Source organism: Glycine soja, chromosome 16 (genome assembly GCF_004193775.1).
Source record: "Glycine soja cultivar W05 chromosome 16, ASM419377v2, whole genome shotgun sequence".
NCBI lineage: Eukaryota > Viridiplantae > Streptophyta > Magnoliopsida > Fabales > Fabaceae > Glycine > Glycine soja.
The window spans coordinates 11,507,194-11,523,036 of record NC_041017.1 but is presented as its reverse complement, the minus strand read 5'-3'; the positions used below and the strand labels follow the sequence as shown (position 1 = coordinate 11,523,036).

Below are 15,843 nucleotides of genomic sequence, written 5' to 3'. Positions count from 1 at the left end.
GAAACACACAATTAAATAGAGAAATAAACCATAATTCATTAACACTTAAAAACATTACATAAACTTTTGTAATCAAAGACAAACAAACTTAAACACTATCATCAAACTAAGACAGACAGAACATTACATGATAGAAAGACCATAAAATAGCACAAACATGCACAATAACATATCTAAGCCTCATCTTCATTTGGGTTCAGGAAGTTACTAAGGAATGGCCTAGTTTTTATGTTCTCAAGCCTAGTTGTAATGTTCTCTAAGGATAGCATCCATCTTTTGAATCATAAGGGACTTAAAAGGGTTCCATTGATGAGTTGGCTCTTATTGAGCTTCTTCTTCCATCTAATCAACGTTTATTGCTGCTAGTTGCTCTCCTGCCATGATCCACTAATGATCAACATATGCCATGCCAAGCTTCTTGAGATGCCATTCGGTTATCTCATTAGAGGCTTTGGTAAAGTCTACAATCTTATTAGAAACATCGATATTGAAATAATAAATGAATCTTGAGGTCAAGACTGCATATGGAAATTCAAAATCCACCAGTCGACGGCTTTTCAACATAATATCTTCAATCAACAGTACCCAATTCATTTGAATACCTGATTTCAGCCCATACATAATCTGCAAGTCATCATCAGTGACTCGAACATGATTGTTGGATCTTGGTGCCAAAATATACATAATAATGTATACCAGCATTCTGACTTCCGCTGTTAGACCACCAACACCCAATTTGTTCCTTAAATTTCTTGCCAGGTCAAGAAGCATACCTCTGTATATGGCCATTTTGTTGTAGCCATCCACAGATTCCTTAAACTTGCGGACTCCACCTATATCTATTCCTGCTACTGCCTTCCAAACTACAACATCAATCACCATCTCTACACCATTGACAATAGAGTACAGGTTACCTTCCATACCAACTTTGGCACATGTATAAAAGACCTTTACCAACTTAGGGTAGAAGGTTCCCTTCATCTGCACCAATGTTGAGAATACCATTCCAAGTTTAGAAACTTTGGAATCCTCACGTTCTTCATGACATAGATCATTTTGAAGTTTGTCTTCTTGTTCTCGTTTGTGAACCAAGTATCCAACCTGTTAAGAGCACTCTCCTTGCTTTCTCTTTGAAGACTTGGCTTTCTTTTGTGCTTTGGCAGGATTGCTGGCCATAGTTTCAAAAGGAAGGCTCGAAAAATGGGAGGTTAGGGTTTAGAAGAGATAGCTCAAAGATAGTTGGAGGTGTGACTGAAATGGGGCTTTAGGTTGGCTTTTATAGAGGGAAAGTAATGTTCTGGTTGGCTGTGGTAGGTTAAAGGAGTAATTGCTGGAGTAATGGAGGTTTTGATGAGGTGAAGATGAAGAAATGTAACGGATTGCACACAACAAACACACAAGTAATTGATTAAAATTACAAAGCAATCAATTAAATTGGCCCTCATTTTCACTTTAAAACCAAAAGCTACTATATGTAATCGATTAAAATGCAAGAGTAATTTATTAAATATGCTAGAATAACTCCCCCTGAGGCCATTGTAATTGATTAAAATGTTATGTAATCTATTAAAATAGAATGAAATCCATATAAAGTTCAAACATACATGCATGTAATCGATTAAAACAAAAACTTTTGCATATAAGCTCCACAGACATGAAAATGGTAATCGATTAAAACAAGTTTTCAAAACATATAACATGTATCAACCAATGCTAATCGATTAAATCAGGATGTAATTGATTAAAACAGCAAGTTTTCAAAACTGGAAACATATCACAGGCAATGGTAATCGATTAAAATGTGGCATAATCGATTAAAACGAAAAGTTTTGAAAAACTTACCAAACAGATATCATATAGTAATCGATTAAAACAGTAAGAAATCATAAACCAACTAGGATAAACATGTGATCTTCAAGAAAACTAAGTATGCACATGAACCAATAAGCTAAAACACATACCAAACAAAGACAAATGATATGAATGACAATGTGAAACACACACTTATACAACATAAAAGTCCCTTGCAAAGGTTTCATTAGTTGAGCCAAATATAATATCATCAACATATATTTGAACAATTAACAAATCATACTTTACTTTCTTAATAAACAAGGTTTTGTCAACTTGACCTCTAGTGAAAGATTGTTCAATTAAAAAACTGCTCAATCTATGATACCAGCTCAATCTATGATACCATGACCTTGATGCTTGCTTCAAATCATATAGTGCCCTTCTCAGTTTGAAGACACAGTCAGGATGTTCATGATCCACAAATCCTAGTGGTTGGTCTACATACACTTCTTATTCAATGCATCCATTGAGGAAGACACTTTTTACATCCATCTGAAAAAGTCTGAAATTCATAATACAAGCAAATGTAAGTAGCAATCTTATAGCTTCTAACCTTGCAACTAGAGCATAGGTTTCATCATATTCAATTCCTTCTTCTTAGTTATATCCTTTTGCAGCCAATCTTTCTTTATTCCTCACTATGATGCCAGATTCATCAAGTTTGTTTCAAAACACCCATTTGTTTTCGATTGGCTTGTGAGAGGTTGGTTTAGGAACTAAATCCCATACATCATTTCTCTTTAACTGATTCAGCTCTTCATGCATTGCCATTAACCAATGTTCATCACATAAAGCTTCATCAATGTTTCTTGGTTCAACTTGAGAAACAAAAGTCATGTTGTTACATAGAATTCTAATAAGTACTCTGTTCAAGGTGTAACAAATGGTATGTATAGCATCTGCCCAAAAGTACTTAGGCAACCTTGTTCCTTTTAGAAGGGTTCTTGCACCTTCTTCAAGGGATCTATTTTTCCTCTCCACAACACCATTTTGTTGAGGTATTCTTGGGGCTGAAAAATTGTGGTGAATTCCATTTTCTTCATAGAAGTTTTCAAAAGACTCATTTTTAAATTCATCTCCATGATCACTTCTAACTGAAACAACGTAAAGACCTTTTTTTTTATTTTGGATCACCTTGGCAAGTTTGCGAAAAACATCAAAAGCTTGATTTTTTGTTTTTGAAAACAAGGTCCAAGTAAACCTTGAGTAATCATCCACAATTACCGAGACATAGTAATTTCCACCTAAACTCATAGTTCTAGAGGGACCAAATAAATCAATGTGAAGTAGTTCAAGGGGTTTTGAAGTAGAAACAACATTTCTGCTTTAAAAAGAGTTTTTAACTTGATTTCCTTTTTTACAAGCTTCACACAGTTTATTTTTCTCAAACTTGAGTTTTGGAAGACCAATTACTAATTATTTCCTAACTAGATGATTTAAATGACGCATATTAATGTGTGCAGTCCTACAATACCAAAACCATAAGTCATCTATTTTACTCACCAAACAACTTAGCTCATGAAAAAATACATGCTCAACATTCATCATATAGATGTTACCTATTCTCTAACCAATGTGGACAACTTTACCGGATATGGCTTCACTTATAAGACAACAATTTCGGTTAAATTCAATCTTGAAACATTTATCACAAAGTTGACTAATGCTTAGAAGACTATGTGTTAGTCCTTCCACATATAGCACATTCTTTATCTGAGTTTTGTGTTGTTTCCCTATATTTCCTTCTCCCATTATCTTTCCTTTGTTATTATCTCCAAACGTGACATATCCACCATCCTTTGACACGAAGTCAGAGAGTTTGGATTTGTCTCCAATCATGTGCCTAGAGCAGCCACTATCCAAGTACCATAGTGAATCTCTTGCTTTTAGGCACACCTACAAGACAAAATCAATTAGAGGAAGGTGGTACCCAATTTAAGTTGGGTCCAATGGGGTTAATCTTGGCAAATAAATCTTTTGGAATCCACATTCATTTTCCACTCGGAATGTCAAACTTTCTAACATAGCAATAATATGAAGTGTGACCCTTTTTCATGCAATGATGACATGTTTTTGCATTTTTCCTAGAATACACCATGCTCTTTCTTTTTGAGACCATAGTTGGGTTCACCCCTTTTGAAGATACAAACTGAGTTTTCTTTGAAAAGGAGGTTTGTTTGTTATATTCCAAGCCGGTCTTATCTTTAGTATGCTTTTGCATGTGATTAAGATCACTCTTCCCTTTGTTTAATTTTCCAAACAAATCTTTAAGGTAGGAAAGCTCAGTTTGCAATTTCATACATTCAGCATGGTGATCCTTTTTGAAATTTTCTAAATTTTTTTGCAAAAAATTTTAATCATCCATGTTGAAGGAAGTACAGGTATCATCACAAGTAGTGGCTTTACATTTTGAAACAAGCTTTTCATTTTCTGGCTTCAGTTTGTTCAACTCTTATTGTGTTGAAGTCAATTTATTGACATGCAATTTCAGTTCACTTTTCAACTTTTTGTTTAACACAAAAAGCCTTTGAGCTTTCTCATGGATCTCATTAAATGCTTCTAAAAGTTCTTCAAATCAGAATTTACCTCAATTTCTCCACTTGTTGACGGATCATTTATGGATTTTTCCATTAAGCACACGTTAGAAAATTCTTCATCACTTGAAGAGTTAGAAGTTGTTGATGCACTTTCTTCCCATGCTATATAGGCTTTCTTTTGTTTTCTTTCTTTCTTCCCTTTTTTTCACCACCATGTTTTCTAAGGTAGATAGGACACTCAGATTTAATGTGGCCTTGCTTACCACATTCAAAACATGTGTAGTTGTTGTTGTTGTCAACCTTCTTGGAGGATTTGGAGAATTTTTTGTCCTTTGATTTCCTGAGAAATTTTCCAAATTTTCTTACAATCAAGTTGAAGTTTTCAACATCTTCCTCACTGTTGGAACTATCTTGATATTCTTCTCTTGAGGAGTTGACTTTTAGTGATATTCCTTTCCTTTTCTTTTTTGTTTCTTCTGCATAAGATTGTTGAGTCAGTTCATGTTCATAGGCTAGATTCTTAGATTCCTTGATTGTTGTAATCTTTGGTTCCCAAGTTCTTGTGAGACAATTTGAGATATTGATGTTCAACTCTTCATCTTCAAACATTTTTCATAGACCAAGGAGATGGTTCATAATGTGAGTGAATCTTGTTTGAAGTTCTGAAATGGTTTATATTTGGATACAAGAATGTGTTTTCTTTCTCTTCTCACATCCTTTGTGTCTTCATGAGTGACTTCAAGCATATTCTAAATTTCTTTTGCACTTTTACACCTTGTAGTATGAAAGAATTTATTAGAAGATAAACTAGAAGTTATAATATTTTTCACTTTTTGATCATCTTGCACTTTTCTTTTCTCATTATCTCTCATTTCATCCCACTTATTAATTCATCATTCACTTCTTTAGTAGGAATGAAAGGACCCTTAATGATGACATTCCATGCACCGAGATCATTTGATTGAATAAAGATGTCCATTCTCTTTTGCCAAAAAGAAAAATGTTCACCCTATTTGAAAGTGATTTGTTTTGAGCCCATCTTGTTAAAAAAACTGTGATATTGACTATCATTCAAGACTTAGCTCTGATACCAATTGAAAAAAGATGATGGAACTCAATAAACCAAGAAGGGGGTGAATAGGTTTTCAAACAAAATATACTTTTAAAAACATAGTTGCACCAAAAAAAGCTTTTCTATGCGGATCGTACCACAAAACAAATATGAATCGAACTTAACTAATACTTAACCAATCCTTCCTTACACATGACCCTTCATTACCTTCCTTTCTTTCACATTCATACAACTTGTGTCTTTAAAAACTCGATTAAAACTTGAATGAGTTGATTAAACCTTGAATGAGAGAAAGATATGAACGAGAGAAAAAGACACAATCTTTTATAATGGTTCATTCTCTATTTCTAGAGAAGCTAATCTAGTTATGTAATCCACAACCTGAATTAGATTTCCACTATGCATCAAGAATTCTTACAAGCAATCACAATCAATCTACAATTCCTTCCCCTAAAAAAGAGATTAAGGCATGCAACACTAGGACCCTCTGTGAATATAAGCCTAAGAGAACCCTACTCTTAGCCCAAACTAGAAAACCCTATTCTAGCATGCTGTAAGCAATTCACGCATAAACACAAGACCGTGTAAAAACCATACACATGAATAAACCAAGTAGGAGAGATACAACATGACCAATCTTTCCACAAAAACCTTACTGGATTGAGAAGTTGATCTTCTTCTACTCGAAAGACACAACTCACTTTCAAGAAAAGATCTTCCAAATCAAAAGATTAAGAAGGTGTGAGTTACTATAAAGCTTTTTTATTCTCTTTTCTTGTTCACTAATGACAACATGAAATCTTCGTCATTCTAAGGCTAAGAAGTAATTTTAGAGATATATTGAGTATTCTCCAATTATCTCTTGATTTTCAGATTGTTTAGTATTGGATCGAGTGGCCTCAGAATAATTAAGAAGGGGGGTTGAATTAATTATTCCTAAACCTTTACTAATTAAAAAATTACTCTTCTAAGGCTTTTACTAAATTGTTAAGAGAATGAGGAGTAGAAGAGAAACTTAACAGAAAGTAAAAGTGGAAATTAAATGCACAGCGGAAAGTAAAAGAGTAGGGAAGAAGGAAACAAACACACAAGAGTTTTTATACTGGTTCGGCAACAACCCGTGCCTACATCCAGTCCCTAAGCGACCTGCGGTCCTTGAGATTTCTTTCAACCTTGTAAAAATCCTTTTACAAGCAAAGATCCACAAGGTATGTACCCTCCCTTGTTCTCTTTGAAACCCTAGTGGATGTACCCTCCACTAGAACTGATCCATAAGAGATGTACCCTCTCTTGTTCTCAGTCAAACCCAAGTAGATGTACCCTCTACTTGTACCACAAAGGATGTACCCTCCAATGTGTTGAGACAAAGATCTCAGGCTGTAAACCTTTGATACTTTGTGAATGGGGATACAAAAGAATTCTTAGGCGGTTAGTCCTTTGAACACTTTTGTATTAGGAAATGGGAAGAATCAAAAGAATTCGCAGACTGTGTCATTTTGAATTCTTTGACAAGGGAGAAGGGAGACACAAAAGAATTCATGCGGTTAGTCCTTTGTTCTTTTGAAAAAGGGAGAAGAGAGACACAAAAAGAATTCAGGCAGTTAGTCCTTGGCGAATTCTTTTTGGCAAAGGGAGAAGAGAATGAAAAGATGAATAACACAAGTTTTCAAGGTTTGAAAAACCAGAAAACTTCAGAAAGCTTTTGGTACAAAGAAGAAGAAGAAGTTCAAAGAGATTCAAGGCTTGTAAAGGATTGTAAGAGATTGATTGAAAAAGTATTCAAGATTGAATGAATTCATTATTTGCAAAACAAAGCCTTGCTTTTATAGATTCTTCGTGTCTGGTCAAGAAGACCATTTAGAAGAGTTATAACTTTTAGAAAACCTTAAAGCCAATTTGAAAAAGTCAAAACCTTTTTGAAGAGTTACATCTTTTGATTTATTCAGAAACAATCACTGGTAATCGATTACCAAATAAGTGTAATCGATTACACAAAGCTTTTATGTGAAAGGATGTAACTCTTCACATTTGAATTTGAATTTCAACGTTCAAAGGCACTGGTAATCGATTACCAAAACATTGTAATCGATTATAGCTTTTTGAAATTAATTGGAACGTTGTAAATTCAATTTGAAAACTTTTTCAAAACAATTTTACTACTGGTAATCGATTACAACAATCTGGTAATCGATTACCAGAGAGTAAAAACTCTTTGGTAAACATGTTTTGAGAAAAATCATGTGCTACTCAATTTTTGAGAAAAAAATTTCATACTTATCTTGATTAAGCCTTCTCTTGATTCTTGAATCTTGATCTTGATTCTTGAGATCTTGAACCTTGAATCTTGATTCTTGACTCTAAACTTTCTTCTTGAGTCTTGAATTCTTCTTGATTCTTATCTTGAACTCTTGAATTGTTCTTGATTCACTTGAGTTGTTCTTTGATTGATCTTTGAGCTTTTTGTCATCACCTTTGTCATCATCTTTTGTTATCATCATTGTTATCATAAAAACACCTTTGAATCACCTTTGAATCACCATGAAGCTTTGCTTCTACAAAAGAGAAAACAAGCATAACCGTATGTAATCGATTATTTCAATGAAGTAATCGATTAGATTATCCAATTAATCGATTAAAGTGTTCATCCAACATCTGATCCAACATTTGGAAAACAACTCAAGAATAATGTAATCAATTAGATGACCTAAGTAATCGATTAAAGAGTTCTTGTTCACCTCTAAACACTTGAACGAGAGAGAAGTAATCGATTAATCCACTTGGTAATCGATAAAAGTTGAGACTCTTGAAAAAGAAACCATTGTCTCAAAGAATAGTGTAATCGATTAAAATACTACTATAATCGATTAAATCAATACAAGACATAACTCTTTAAGCTTCAGAAAACTTGTTGTAATCGATTACGACAACTCTGTAATTGATTAAAACAAAAAGTTTTGCCTCTGGAGAAATTTTTCTAACTTAGAAAATTTTCTTCACTCACACTATTATGATGCACAATGCAAAAACAAATATAAAATGTACTAAGATGCAACAATCAAGTTAACAACCAATACAAGTTGCTGCTTCCCTTATCTCTAACAAACACCAATCAGGTTATTGTATAATTCACAACTCCCAACACAAGTAATACCACATCAATTATTAACCACACACTTATTCACAACCATATCTCATGTCCACAATTTTAACATCTAACAACGTTACAATCTACCATCACATGTTTACGTGAATCTCATAAATTAACACATGCTCAACTTGCCACTTATACAAAATCTCAACCATAATTTTATAATATACAAATAGTATAGCATATTTAAACATACACAATATATAAATAACTAAGAAAACAAATATTTTAATCATGAATTTACAAAGTGAAATATAATTAAACAAAACTGCACCAAGGATTCACTAAAAATTTCGAAGAACCTTATAGTTAAATAGACTTTGACCAATTTTAAAGAATAACAATATAAAACAATATATAAACTCATACTAAATGTTAAAACTAAAAAATATTTGAGAATGTCATTTTGTTAGCCTATTCTAATTCCAAATTATAATATTAATTCCAAACTATATAAAAAAATCTTAAGAAGCACGAAAAGGGGAAAATACAAAATCAATATCTCATTCCCTCTCACGATAGATCCCTTCTTACTTAATTTCATAAATTCATGTTAATTAGAAAAAAAAACTCAATTTCTATGGTTCACACTCAACACAAGAACATACGAATTTACAACAATTTCGCATTGGAACATCAATTGGTTCATCAAACACAGTCAAATTGCGATTAAAAGCATGCAAAAAAAATTGAATTTCAGAAAACAACCCAAAATTAATCCTTTAAGGATCCCTACACATGTTCATTATAATTCCCAAGGTGAGTAAGTCATCCGTTACCTCTAAGCGGGCTCACGTGTGTAGTCCGGCAATGATAAGAGTGTATCTAGCAGTTTCCTAAGATTTCTCAACTTTTTCCTCTAGTTGCTCTACTAGGATTTCTAAGCGTTAGAGGGAAGGAGAATGGATTGAAACCTCAATTTCACTGTCTTCATGCAAGTGATATTTATCTCTCTACAAACATTATTTCAAAATCCCTAATGGTGAGAATGTACAGAAATGAGTTCCAAAGGTGGTGTCCAAATTTCAGGACAGTCCAACAGTTAACGAGTCTGAGATCATAATTTTACTAAGATAAGTTTGGGTGTATGCTAGAAAAAGAGAGTTTTGAGAGAGGAAAAAAAGGAGAATGAATTTGGGAGGGAGTCGTAAAAAAATGATCTCTACTTATAACTAGGGTACTCTAAGCCTATTATTTACTTTATTTTTTTGTTATTTTATTATTTTTTAAAAAGAAACTCTTGCATATACTTTTTTCCTCTCTTTTTCCTCCTACTTTTTTTGTAATCTTTTGTCATAATATAATTAAATAATTAATTATAATTATTGAGGTCTATTAGTCAGGGGTGTTCATGGATTGGACGGGATGATTTTTTAAGAGAGAAAATCATCTGATCTAATTATTCCAATTTTATTAATTTATCATCCAATTGTTGAACATGTGGCCTCAATAACTTAAGAAGGCGGTGAATTAAGTTTCAAAATTTTCCACTAACAAAATTTTAACCCTCGTCTAAATGATAGACTTAGAATGCAGAAGAAGAAGCAACACTCAATTTAATAATGTCTTTTACACATGCAAGACAAAATTGATTGTAATAACATAAATGAGATAAGGGAAGAGAGAAATGCAAACTCAATTTATATTAGTTCGGCCACTTCCCGTGCCTATGTCCAGTCCTCAAGCAACCCACTTGAGATTTTCACTAACTTTGTAAAAATCATTTTTACAACCTTTGAACACCCAAGGAATCCCTTTCCCTTGTGTTTAGGAAACTCACAATTCAAGAGACAATCAGTCTCTTGATTACAATTGACTTTCTGAGATAAACAGAAAGATTTCTCTCCTTTAGAGTGGATGATACAAATTGAAGTTCCTGGATGAACTCTCAATAGATCTGCAAGGACTTGCCCAAGAGTTGTTGAGAGAACATTTGACAATGAAGTTTTCTTAGAATATCTCTTTCTTTCTTTTCGAAGTCAAACACACATATATATTGGCGGTTCGTGCCTTTTCAAAATGGTTTGAAGAGATGTGTTTTTTCAAAAAGCTTTTTATGAAATTCTTCACTGGTAATCGATTACAGGTTTTTGGTAATCGATTACATAGTTATATCTTGAAGGGTCATGACTTTATAAATTGAATTTCAAGAGTTCCGTTGCTGGTAATCGATTACACATCAATGGTAATCGATTACATCTTTTAAATTCAAATTTCAAAACCCTTCTAAAAGATGTTTTTTTCAAAATTGTCTTCTGGTAATCGATTACACTGCTTGGTAATCGATTACCATAGCCTTGGATGTCTTGGAAATACTTTGTTTTGAGGCAAAGCAAAGCTTGATCTTGAATTAATCTTGAAGCAGTGCTTGTTTGTTGAAACAACCTCGTATTAATCTTGAAGCAATGCTTAACCTTTGAATGTTTGTTGAAGTAATCTTGATCGCAACCTTGTTTGATTATTCTTTGACATCATCAAAATTATGTATTCATACATTCACACCCATCAGTTTAGTTTACACTTTTAATACAATTGGATCTTATCCAATTTAAAGCGGTTTGGATTAGATGGATTTTCAGTTTTAATCTTACTTTTAACTTTTTTTTAGAAAATACTAAATAAAAGATAAGATATATAATAAATATAAAAAAAATTAAAATATCAAATATTTTTATTTGTATGTCATTGTATAACTAATAATAGAATATTTACTATGATAATTTTATAAATATATAAGAAATAAGAATAAAAATGAATATATATATGTGTGTGTGTGTGCGTGCGTGCGTGCGTGCGTGCGTGCGTGATCCGATTTAATAAATTTTTTTATCAGTTCAATTTTTAATTTATTCAGAATTCTATGTGTGTTTAAATTCAGTTTGAATCGGTTTCCAAAATTAAATATAATTCGATCCGATCCGATTTAATAAATTTTTTTATCAGTTCAATTTTTAATTTATTCAGAATTCTATTTTTGATCAATTTTTTTGGTTCATATTAAACTAGAACGATTTATGAATACTCTTAATATTAGTCACCAACCCCGGCGAATAACCATCATCTCTCTCTCTCTTTTTTTTTTTTTCTTTGCACCGTCTCCCTCTAGTACTCTATATATCACACCAGGGAACACACACGACACATCCGTTTCTGAAAAACAGACACCAACTTCCATTCCCTCTCTATCTTTCACCTTGGTTGGTTGGTGGGTCCACCTTTGCCTTCTGAATTCTGATTAGATTACACACATTCTAACATCAGTAATTAACCTCAGAACAAATCCACTTTTCTCTTTTACTTTTTTCCTCTCTGCTTGTCTGTTCTTCATCCCCACCCTTTTCCTGAGACCGAGATCTGTGACACCCTTTAGAATTTGGTTTGTGATTTGCATGTTTTCTCTGATTCTGGTCTTGTTCTGAAGCTGCTGGATTCATTTTTGTGGGTTTTCCCTTCGACCCTTTGTTTGGTTTGAGTCTCTAATTGGGTCGGTATTAAAAAGTTGGGCACTTGTGCATTTCTTGGCCAATCATAGTTTTGCAAGTTGTGTTTTTTATTATTTTTTTTTTATTTTACTTATTTTCTTTATAGGTTTTTTTGGTATCAGTTGTTGGGTTTTTGGCCTTTTGGGGTGTTGGGGATTGACATAGTTTTGTTGTGGGATTTGTGATCTTTCAATGGACTGTTTCGATGAGGCGAATGGGGAGCTTGAAAATGTTGTGAGTGTTGGGTGTAGTGAAGAGGGTTCTGAGAAAGAGGCAAAGACAGATATTGGTGCAATTGAGGATGCTGTGAAGGTTCTTTTGCTTGCGCTTGGGGAAGATATCAACAGGGAAGGTCTTAGGAAGACACCACTTCGTGTTGCCAAGGCCCTTCGTGAAGGAACCAGAGGTGACCATGTCTATATCAATCTTTTGCGCTAAAGGTTTTTATTTAGGCCATGTTTGAATAAATTTATTTGTAAGTACTTATAGGAGAAGAAAATAGGAAGCTAAAATGAATTGAGCTTCTCCCTAAAATCAAATTATGCACTTTGGAAAAGTTAGATGAGTGAATTTCTACAAGAGTTAAGTGCGTAAATTGATGAACAACTCAGTTAATTTTTTTCTTTTTCTCGTGTTTATGAGGAAATTTATTCAAGCAGAGCCTTACTTTAGTCAGATAAAGGGTTTAAGTGAGTTTGATTTGATTGATGCCAATCAGGTTAGTCTCGTTGATGAGTTATGTTCTACAAAGGTTGTTATTTGTTGACAACATAACATCTTAGTGATTGCTATATTTTTGAAAAGGGAAAGGTTTGTATCGAGTGGTTAGTTGCATTATCATTATCATTAGTGTAGATTTGTTTATATGTACCTTGTTTAGATTTAGATGGGGAATGGTGATGGGTGGTATACTATTTTATCCTTGATGTTTGGTCTTTAGTAAGGAATAGAATGTCTGGTCTAGTATCTAAATCTGGATGTGAAGTTGTGCATGGATTACTTTTCCTTGTTTCTGCCTTGTCTTTTTGTTTTGAGAAAAATAATTTATGATCAAAATGGTAGTTCAATCCTGTTTAGGCAATTGCCTTAGAATTTGGGCTTAGAGCCTTAATCAGATCCTGTTTAAGCACTACTTTGGCCTATCTCTAGTCAATTTGGGTTCTCAACCCGCTAAGAGCCAATGTCTGGGTGGCTCCTTACTTATGATGTTTCATTCAACCTTTTTGGTCAGCCCCTCTATAGCTAGTCCTTTTTGAGATACTGCGGCCTAGGTAGGGGAGACTGCAACTAAGGTGGCTTTCTAACAAATTGCTAGATAGACTTTATGCTTGTCCCTTTTGTGTACTTTTTCATTCTCCTGGTGCTGTTGATGTTGGGAGGCTTATAGTAAACTGTTGATTTTGTGAATGTTGCATGCTTCATAGAGAGAGGAGTTTTGGGTCCAGTTTTCTTTTTTATCTGAAATTTATAAGCACCAGTGAATTATTATCTATTCCTTAACTATCCAGTTTGTTGCAAGTTACTGCAGTGACTCTTAACCTTTGAGATTATATACATGCTATTGTTAAAATAAGAATAGATATAGTGATTACTTTGTTTTTTGTTATCTACCTGCTTAATTAGTTCATGATTACATTAAACATTATTCCTCTTCCTCTATTTTTTTTGTTTCTTGCCTTAAGTGTTTGATTTCCATATTTTCTGTTCACAAAATTTTCAATTTGACACTGTAAAATTAAATTTTAAAATTGTCATATTTTCTTGCATAATATGATTACTAATCTTTGAGCGAATTGATATTTTTCCAGGGTACAGACAAAAAGTGAAGGACATTGTTGAAGGTGCTTTATTCCCTGAAGCCGGTCTAGAAAACAATAGAATTGGTCATGCAGGCGGCACAGGTGGACTTGTGGTTGTCCGAGATCTTGACCTTTATTCCTATTGTGAGTCTTGCTTGCTACCATTCCAATTCAAGTGTCATGTGGGCTATGTCCCTTCTGGCCAAAGAGTTGTGGGTTTAAGCAAACTCTCTCGAGTGGTTGATGTATTTGCTAAACGACTCCAGGAGCCTCAGCGTCTTGCAGATGAGGTTTGTTCAGCATTGCATCAAGAAATATTGCCAGCAGGTGTAGCTATTGTACTTCAGTGTACACACATCCCCTTTCCAGACATAGAATCAATCTTTCTTGAATCGAACCAACAAGTGTGGGTGAAGACACTTGTTTTGTCAGGTTCTGGGATTTTTGAAAACAAAAGTGAAGATGCATGGTCTGATTTCTTTTGCCTTCTAAGATTTAGAGGTATCAAAATAGAAAACATTCATTTGAGAGGATCATCTGACCAATGCTGGTGTCCATCTTTGACTGCTCTTTCTGCTAAAGTTTCCTCCAAAATTGTACCAGTCAATCCCGCAATGGTGACTGCAGTATCTTCAATCCTTGATTCTCTGGGAGAAGATTCATTAAGGAAGGAGCTTGCAGGGACGCCTAGTCGATTTGTGAAATGGCTATTGAACTTCCAAAGCATTGACATGGATGTGAAGCTGAATCGTTCCCTTTGTGATGGAATAGATACTTTAAACCTCGATAGGGAGGTTAACTTCAATGACAGACAAATACATTCTGAGTTGAACTTGCCATTTTGGTCACAATGTGAGCATCATATACTTCCATTTCATGGTGTTGTTCACATAGGATACTTCCTTTCAGAAGGATCTAATCCCATTGGAAAATCCCTTTTACAGTCTGTAGTACATTTTTATGGTTTCAAACTCCAGGTTCAGGAAAGGCTTACAAGGCAAATAGCAGAAACCATTGCACCACTATTATTAGGTGGACATGTAATAGTAGTTGTAGAGGCAAGTCACACATGTATGATTTCTAGAGGAATTGAGAAGTTTGGAAGTAGTACAGCTACCATTGCTGTATTAGGTCGCTTTTCCACTGACCTCGCTGCAAGGGATGCATTCTTGCAGTGTGTTGCAAGTGCTACAACTTCTGGGGGGCAATAGTTCCTGTTGGTGCTCACTTGAAATGATTTAGTTGTTACTCCATTCTTGACATTTTTTCAAGGTTTTGCTACCAGCAGTGCAGCAGCCTAGACACTGATAAATTCAGAAGACATCCTTTCATTCCATCGAATAATAATTTCACTACATTTCAAAATCACTGTGATTTTGTTCTGGTGGCACAGGCTTACCCTCATATATTGTCTCAAGATTGATAGCTAGATCTTCATATTTCGTCTTCCTTTTCTTTTATGTGATTACATTGTATGTATCATTTGTCCAGATTTACATGCTGGCAGATTACAATGGTTACTCATTTTCATAATTTGTGTATGTAAATGCTTTACTGCCACGGAAATTGAGTGATACAATTTCTTTTAAAAAAGAGTAAGACAAGAAAGATAATGCTCAAAGCTACGAAGAAAGAAAGTCAAGCTGTGAAATCGGTGTGGTGAGTTATTGGAAGTGTTCAGCGAATTCAAAGACTAAAAAAGAGCACCGTGCTATACTGGCATAGCTTCAGCAAAACTAGGTAGGTAGCTTTCACTAATCGGAGATTCTTAGATCTCCTAATTCATAGAATATGTTTTCTCTTTATTAGTTTCTTTTTAAAGTAGCATTCTCCCTTGACTCTATCTTTAAGGGTTAAAATATATTTTTTGTCCATATAAATATGAAAATGTTTGGGATCTATTCTTATAAGATTTTCAGTTCATTTTTCTCTCTCTAAGTTGAAATGTGTT

The 15,843-nt window shown here is 33.9% G+C and overlaps 1 protein-coding gene across 1 annotated transcript; it reads left to right on the top strand.

The window, feature by feature from the left end:
- The first annotated feature begins 11,657 nt into the window (after positions 1 to 11,657).
- LOC114391242 (GTP cyclohydrolase 1-like) lies at positions 11,658 to 15,485 on the top strand. The gene is made up of 2 exons (XM_028352296.1): positions 11,658 to 12,499; positions 13,902 to 15,485. Exons 1-2 carry the CDS (start codon positions 12,286 to 12,288, stop codon positions 15,101 to 15,103), a joined length of 1,416 nt encoding a protein of 471 aa, XP_028208097.1. The 5' UTR covers positions 11,658 to 12,285; the 3' UTR covers positions 15,104 to 15,485.
- The last annotated feature ends 358 nt before the right edge of the window (positions 15,486 to 15,843 follow it).